The following is an 8,686-nucleotide window of genomic DNA, read 5'->3' as shown; positions in this document are numbered from 1 at the left end:
AAAAAAAATTAATAATAATTAATTAAATAAATAATAACAAATAAATAAAATAAATTAATAAATTAATTAATTAATTAATTAATTAACAAATGTCACAATGTATTTTTTTAATATAAGGGAATTTCCCATAGATTTTTTTTTTATTTTTTTTTTAACCTGTACCTGTACTTTTCATTCTACTTCATTGCGTTAATGTTTGTAAAAGACTGGATAATGTACTGGAAAATTACCAGTAGCCTACTTTTTTCCTTTATATATATATATACACACACACACACAATTTTTAATAATTTAGTATAGGCACAACAATATGCAACCGTGGTTAAACTGCGCAAATATAAGATTGAAAACCCATGGACCTCGTGTGAAAATGTGAGATAAAGAAAAAATTAATTTCAATGTTTTTGGATTGTTTGCAAAAATTCTCGGAAGAACACACTGAAATACAGTTTTCTCTCTCATCTTATTTTCTTTTCTTAGGTGCTCCATATGGAATTGTCTACATTTGTCTGTAAGCATCTGTCGATCAGAAGTTCGACTATGAAACTAATAAACTGTGCTACCTTGCTGTGCATCGCTTAAAAAACAGGGGAAAAGAAAAAACAAAAAGGCAAAACAATTCTTATATCTACATAAAACATATTTAAACGAGAGATATGAACCACTTTTGTCCTTTATATTTCAGACGAGTGTCCTGTTTGTTTAAATGACTGGAAATACTTGCTTGACAGGTTCATTTCCTCATTTAATTTCATTGTCAACAGTGTCTCTTAAAAACACACGCATATCATACTCTCACTACTAGTATGTATTGTTTTTTTTTTTGTTGTTGTTGTTTTTAAATAAAATTAAAGTGTCTCTATTGAAAAACAAGATTTTTTTTCGTAGACTAACTTGCATTGATGAATCATTCACACAATAACAGAAATATGAATTATTAAAGTAGAAATTGAGTCCACTTTAATTTCACATTGATTCAAGGCACCGTATTCAGTATGTATATAAAAACACACAACATTCACAATAAAGAATGATTTTATGACACGATTAATAAAGTGTTAAACAAACTTATGATAATGATATGCTTTGCAAAACAGTGATTTTCTTAATATTACTTTTAGACGCTGAACCTGGATGTTGGTGTTTTATTTGCTGAAGAATTAGACGTTTAACCAAATTTTTATTAATTGATAATCAAAGTCGTTATCATGGTTTGGATTTTCCTTTAGCTTATAATGATACAAAAACGTCACATGTGCTCTTGATATTGAACATTAAAATGATTTTGTCAGTATTTTTGTTTTGCTTTCCAGAACAAGTTTAAAAGATACATTACCTTATTTTAAAAGTAAAGCCTACAATCTGTGGTTCGGCTCTACTTCTCTTCATTCAAAGACAATTAGATGAGAAAAGTTTTAATTTTAATTTTTCACATGTCGCATTCACATGAGCTGAATTAAATGTCTGATATCAGTGAAAATATTCATATCATGTCGCATCATGTCCAGTACATAAACAAACACTCACACTTCATACATTTATTTATGATATTGCACACAAAACACAACACATTCTACAAACAGGTACACTTTGTATGTGTCAAACACTTATATATTTGATCCCTGAAAGCTGGGATTATTTGAACTAAAGCTGGGATTTTTTGAACTAAAGCACCATTATTGCTAGCACCATGATCATGATTATTCAAGTTACAGGATCTTATACAGTATGTACATCACTATGTAGTTTTCCACAATAATAACACTACAGTACTGTAGATGATGTATTGCACTGAAGAGTGTAACACTGTGACATTGATCTTTTAGGTTCCGTGTGCAACTGCTAATAACAGTGAATAAAATGTGTCTACGAGCACTTTTGATTGGACCACGGATGCTTTTAAATGTTTCAGGTAACTCTCACTCACTGGACTGTGGATCTGAACAATCACTCCAACTTCATCATCAGAGTTAGGAAAGATTACAAGAATATAAAAACTTAATCTTGAGTACATAAATACCATGCTCTTGTATGTTGATGTCAAGCTGCAATGATGCCGCACGTCACATTTGTTTGATAAATATGATGGATAGTCTTGTAGTCTGTGTCATTAAATGAAACTCAAATAATGATCATAAAATCATTAAAAAAAATTACTTTCACCAGGTTTAGATACATAGTTATGCCATCATATACTGTCAAACTGTTCATACATTTTTACCATTTTACTTTTTCTTTTGGTAGATCAAGAGATTTAAAGCAGCAATAATCGTGTTGAATATTTATAACTTACCATTTTACTTTTTCTTTTGGTAGATGCAGCAAACAATCAAACAGAGAAATATAACTACAGCTGCTATTATTCCTGTTATAAGAGACCACAGAGATTCTGCTGAAGAAAAAAAAAAGTGCATCATAAATGCTTGTTGAACAGAGTTTAACCTTAATTGTTTGTGACAATTAGACTATACATTATTTAAAGGGCTCATGAGATGTAGAATCAAATGTCCTTGATTTTTACACATATGAGAGGTTACTCTACAATAAAAATGTTCAAGTTTCACACCACCATTTTGTCTGAAACAGCAAGATATTGATCAAAAAATTAAAACTATAATAATACCGGAGCGACACGAACAGAAATGGTTTTGTTTCCACAACAGGACTCTCATTAGTTTTTGTAAATATCTTGCATTGATTCGTTTGTGACAGAGAGTGAAATTGAGGATGGAATGTCACAAATTTTGAACTTTTTGACGCAAAAAATTCATAAGTTAAACTCCAGAACCCATACTATGAACTTTAAAATGCATTTCATGACCCCTTAATTACTTTAAAACATCAACACTCGTCCTCCTACGGATAGTGATTTGTATGTAATCTTCACATTATAATTGCAGAAGAAGCATCAGTGCATAATGGATACTCTGATCATAATTACTCACCATTAATTTGTGCTGATATATGGTCCACACTGTTACAACCGCTCGTGTCTGAGTCAGACTGCTGTGAATGACCAGACAGTCATAAAACCCATTGTGATTTGCATCAATCTCCACACTGGATCTCATCTGAAATGATCCATCAGCATTTGGTCTGATTCCAGAAGATGTTTGGTTCACAAGAACAGATTTGTCCCACCTAATGTACATCTCAATATCTCTGGGGTAGAAACCAGTGGCCAGACAGCTCAGAACCAGCTTACTGTGATCAGGAGCGTTCTTCACAAATACACGAACATCAGGTGGAGCTGGAAAAGAAAATAATAAGTGACAAATATTTATAAAGACCTTGGTTTTGTCTCTGTGTCTTCTGTGCTGTGAAAACACACACACACACACACACACACACACACACACACAGGGGTGTTTTTTCAAAAGTGGGGACATCCCATAGGCGTAATGGTTTTTATACTGTAGAAACTCTATATTCTAGCACCCTACACAACCTTACACCTAACCCTACCCCTTACAGGTTTTGTGCAGTTTTACTTTCTCAAAAATCCACTCATTGGACTGTATGGTTTATAAGCGTTTTGGGGACAGTGGTGTTATGTCCTCATAATTGACCCTTTACTTGTAAATACCTGTGTCTCTACCCATGTCATTATACAAAGTGTGTCATGATGATTTCAAACAACACACACACGCACACACCCACACACATGCGCACACACACACACACACACACACACACACACACACACACAGAAGAGTGCTAGTCAGACATAGTGTTAAAAAAGTAGCTTTTTTGATCCCCCCAGTGGACATAGTGTTAAAAAAGTAGCTTTTTTTTTGCTTTAGCATTTCTGTAGCTCTGACTGATTTTAAACAGCTGTATTTCATTACTGAATGAATCCACGTTTTTAAATGAATCAACTGAGCCAATGATTCAGTGAGCAATTCATAAGGATAGTCAATGAATGAATGAATGAACAAATCGGTTAAACGAATGAATGACTGAATGATTGAATGACTGACTGAATGCATGAATGAATGAATGACTGAATGAATGAATGAATGACTGAATGAATGAATGATTGGATGAATGACTGACTGAATGAATGACAGAATGACTGAATGAATGACTGACTGAGGGATTGATTGAAGACTGAGACGACTGACTGAATGAATGATGAATGAATGAATATGAATGACTAAATGATTGATGACTGACTGAATGAATGAATGAATGATTGAATGATTGAATGATTGAATGGTTGAATGAATATTTGAATGAATGAATGATTGAATGAATGGCTGATGATGACTGACGAATGAATGAATGAATGAATGACTGATTGAATGAATGAGTGAAGATGACTGACTGACTGAATGAATGAATGAATGAATGAATGACTGACTGAATGAATGACAGAATGACTGAATGAATGACTGACTGACTGACTGACTGACTGAATGAATGAATGACTGATGAATGACTGGATGAATGAAGAATGAATGACAGAATGACTGAATGAATGACTGACTGACTGAGACTGACTGAATGAATGATGGATGATTGAAACTGAGAATGAATGACTGACTGAATGGACTGACTGATGGACTGAAGAATGAATGAATGACTGACTGACTGATGGATGAATGAATGAATGAATGAACTGACTGAATGACTGAATGAATGAATGAATGACTGACTGACTGAATGAATGACTGACTGACTGACTGAATGAATGAATGACTGATTGACTGACTGAATGAATGAATGACTGACTGACTGACTGAATGAATGAATGGCAAACTCATTAAGACGGCATTTGCTACCACCTACTGGTGCTTATAGTTGAAATCATTTCAAATTCATTTCTAAAGCAATTGTTTTGTAATGTCTATTCAGTGCTTTTAATTTTTAATTTTTCACAATAATGACTTTAAATGTGATTCATTCAGTTAATTAATTGGCACATCATGTAGGCTAGTTAATTATATATGTATATATATATTTATAAATAACATTAATATATATATATGTATATATACATATATATTATATAATATAATATAAATAATCGCTTGACAGCTGTATTTAGAGCATAAAACATTACACAATTAAAATCGTGTTGATTTACACCGGACACCCCACCCCACGTACTCTGACCCCCCTGATGGTCACTGTGTAATACCCACACTGTTTTCAACGCATTAGTAATTATTTGTCAGTGAATGATGATAAATCGCCTCTGCATCAAGACAGAATTAGAAACAACTTCCTCGAGTTATTGTGTCAAAAACTGATCTGATTTAAACATACTCGTTTTTGTGTTGTTAAATGTGGAGATCCAGTCAGTGCAGGTCTTGAGGTATTGCTTGAGGAATTGGATTCGTTCTGTTTGCTGATCCCATTTCATTTTGGTTTCTTTAGCTTTGGGGTGTTTATCAATCCACTGCAGAGTTTCAGAATCAAAGGCCATAAAATCCTCTCCATCAAATCCATATTCATCAAATGCTCTCAGATTCACTGATCCATCAGGAAATTTCTCCAGTTCACAACCAATTACTCTCTGAAGAACATGGAGCTCTACAATCACAGAACAACACTCACGATAAACTTACACTACATAAAATATACAAGAAATATCATAACATATCTGATAATTGATGACTAAAGCAAGAAACTCACCAGAACACTGAGAGTCTGTGCAGTTTGACAGAGTCCTGATCTGATGGAGGAACCAGTCTCTAGAATCAGGTGGTTCTTCAGGAGCATTGATCCAGTCATCTTCAGTCAGACTCGATCTTATCCAAACTCTTTCTTCATTACTGTAGTGAGCGATCTGTCTGCCATCACAGACAGCGACAGCTTTGAACACAGGAAGCGTGCTTGTTTTGAAAAATGCTGTAATCTTGTATCGCAGGAATTGTTTTTCTGTGGAACATAGAAAACACAAACAAAAAATAAAAACACGATACACAATATGTAAAATGAGAGGCAAGATTATGTTTGCTAAAAACATCTTAAATATGAACTTGAACTTAAAATGTTTTCAACAGTTTCAATGTAGCTGTGTCACGTCGATCAGAAGGAAGTGCCGTGTATGGAAATGAATGAACCGTGCTCTTACCTTGCCTCGCGTCGCTTAGAAAAGGATAAGGCAACAAAAAAATGATTAAGACCATTCTTATGCCTATAGAAAATGTTTTAAATGGGAGTCTATTGGCCATTTTTGACCCTAAATATTGTAGACGAGTGCTCTGTACGTCTACATGAAGGACACGGCTACAGATTATACTAATTAACCTCTTCCTCTGACGTCACTCTGGAAATCCCAGTGGCTCTAGGATTTCTTGGTGGTGCTATGGGGGGCCCATATCCGCCACTGAATAAAAAACAAAACAAGGTAATTGTGAATCTTTATCTCACAATTTTGACTTTTTTCTCAGAATTGTAGTTTACAATTCTGAGGAAAAAAGTCAGACTTGTGAGATTTTAACTTATAATTCTGACTTTTTGTCTCAAAACTGAAAGATATCAACTCAGAATTGTGTGATATAACTTTATGAAATGCCTTTTGTGTGAACTACTTTATTCAACAATTTCTTCTCTTCCGTGTCAGTCTCCACCGGCGTTATTCACATTTTACCATGACGTATGTCTATCAGTGTGATTCTGCTGATATTAAATGCGGGAGTAGAACATACAGTGTGCTGCGCTATGTAAACCAGAGCAAATTGTTTACATTTACGAGCAGAGGAATGCATTACAAACATTACACACCATCAGCTATTAACCTTTTAAAAATATATCAGGTTTTAAAACTGTAGTGTGTTGTTATGGACATACTTCTCATCAGGATTTACCTAGATTCAAACACATTTTTTTTTAATATCCAATTAAAAGGCAAGGTTCTAACAAATTCCCCAACTGTCAGAGGAAATAGAGGGTCCATCAAAATATTATACATTTTAAGTTTCCATTAAAACGCAGTAAAACCATTACAAATGTGTGCTTGTTCTTCCATCAGGTTTCTGACGGCATGATGTTGACGGCGCGGGCGCCACAGTGTGGTCGGCCGCATCTTCCACCGCGCGTTCGGTTCCGCAACATTTCCCGCGCATGTGTTTTTTTTTTCGAGCAGGTGCACAGCTGTCAGCAGAGAACACTTCGTTGATAAGAGATGACTGGATGGTTTGATTTCCTATTAAACTATCAGCACTGAACTGCAGTGTCTAACTATTTATAGTGAATTCATCTACAGACTCGATCATAATGCACAATGTTTCCATCTGACATGTATTTTGAGCTGTAGCTCGTCATATTAATGGATGGTTTTCTATTTTTTTTTTTTTGGTGTGTAAAACTATTTATAGTGAGTTTTTAATTAGTTAGCAGTAAACCGGATACCTCACCTGAACATATTCGTAGATTTGTGTTGGATGTCGGTTATTTCAATTAATTTCATAAAACTATTGAGCATAATCCACTTTTACAAGGTGTTTGGACAGATATGTTGTTGGAATTGTGTGTACACAGCCATCTTAGAATGATAAGAATCCATCCAGTTTTTTTTTTTTTAATCTTCATAAAACCAAACCAGGCTCAAAAAACGAGCGGTTTGGATCCTGTCCGCAATATGACGTCATATCGCAGTAGCCCCGCCCACCGCCGTTGACAGACAGGCGCATATAACCATATCCTCAGCTCTCAGCTCGGTCGAGATGCATCTGTGTTGTGCAGAACGATTAATGTTTGACATCAAAGTACCGCGAGAGCCATAATAGAGCAGAATAACTGCCCTCTCACTCTCGCTCATGTTGCTTCTCCTCTCTGTTTATTGCCATATGCAAAGCAGAGACGTCTAGGCTCCACCCCCTTCTCGAGTCGGGTGGGAAGTTGCAGCTCATTTTTATGTAAAGGAACACACCCCTGGAGCTGCACTTTCTTCATGGTGTGTGCATGTGTGTGCACTTGGATGGGACAAATTTGGAATATGGGTCACCATACTTGGCCACAGGTCACTTCACTTAAAAAGGGGTGACCTTTAATTTTTGGGAGCCCAACTTAAAATGAGGGGGCTGCTCTATATTAAAGGGATAGTTCACCCAAAAATGAAAATTACCCAATGATTTACTCACCCTCAAACCATCCTAGGTTTATAAGGTTATAAGGTGTATAAGCTTTTTCATTTTAATATCTAAGAGAAAAAAAAACTGTTATTGTGAGAACTGCTGTGATTGGAAAAGTCTGTGAGCTTCCTAAACACCAATCTTATTCTGTATTCATGTGAAGTTGAATCTGTCCAGCAGGAGGCAGATTTAATCAGAGTCAGACGGGCCTCCATCACGCACACAAACACACCACGAGACAGGAATCCTCACTAAATCCACCCTGTATTTACAGTTCTGTTTATATATGTGATAGAAATCATTCCTGGCATCAAAGTGATCGATCTTGGATTGATTCAGCCTGCTACTAAAGTGATCGTCACTGTAAATAGCCGAACTCTGTGTGAAAAGCCTGTTAGAAATCAACATGAAACAGTTTGCAGCTCATTTTACATCTGTAATCTGATATACTGATTTAATTTTTTAAAGAAATCAGGTATTCGCTTAAACCAAAGAATGGTTCACAATAAGACCAGAAACATGAATTCAGAGACTAACGGAGTTAAACTTGATTTCATGTTGATTTAAAGCACAAATATTCAGCTGCAGTGTGTTTGCGGTCC

General features: G+C 35.2%; 1 protein-coding gene across 1 annotated transcript; it reads right to left on the bottom strand.

Moving 5' to 3' along the window:
* Window positions 1-2,841: 2,841 nt before the first annotated feature.
* Window positions 2,842-6,237, bottom strand: LOC122148715 (major histocompatibility complex class I-related gene protein-like). Its single transcript, XM_042775906.1, has 4 exons — window positions 5,641-6,237; window positions 5,272-5,538; window positions 2,946-3,250; window positions 2,842-2,856 (listed from the first exon to the last, which is right to left on the bottom strand). Exons 1-4 carry the CDS (start codon window positions 5,972-5,974, stop codon window positions 2,842-2,844), a joined length of 921 nt encoding a protein of 306 aa, XP_042631840.1. The 5' UTR covers window positions 5,975-6,237.
* Window positions 6,238-8,686: the final 2,449 nt, after the last annotated feature.

Source organism: Cyprinus carpio, chromosome A19 (genome assembly GCF_018340385.1).
Source record: "Cyprinus carpio isolate SPL01 chromosome A19, ASM1834038v1, whole genome shotgun sequence".
NCBI classification, from domain to species: domain Eukaryota; kingdom Metazoa; phylum Chordata; class Actinopteri; order Cypriniformes; family Cyprinidae; genus Cyprinus; species Cyprinus carpio.
Note: the sequence above shows the minus strand (reverse complement) of the source record. Positions and strands in the feature narration are given on the sequence as shown.

Excerpts from the sequence above, each read along its gene's own strand:
- LOC122148715 (XM_042775906.1), bottom strand. The coding sequence starts at position 5,974 with ATGTTTTTAGCAAACATAATCTTGCCTCTCATTTTACATATTGTGTAT. Across the intron at positions 5,539-5,640 it reads CACAGACTCTCAGTGTTCTG|AGCTCCATGTTCTTCAGAGA; the intron begins GTGAGTTTCTTG and ends CTGTGATTGTAG. Across the intron at positions 3,251-5,271 it reads ATTTAACAACACAAAAACGA|CTCCACCTGATGTTCGTGTA; the intron begins GTATGTTTAAAT and ends TTTCTTTTCCAG.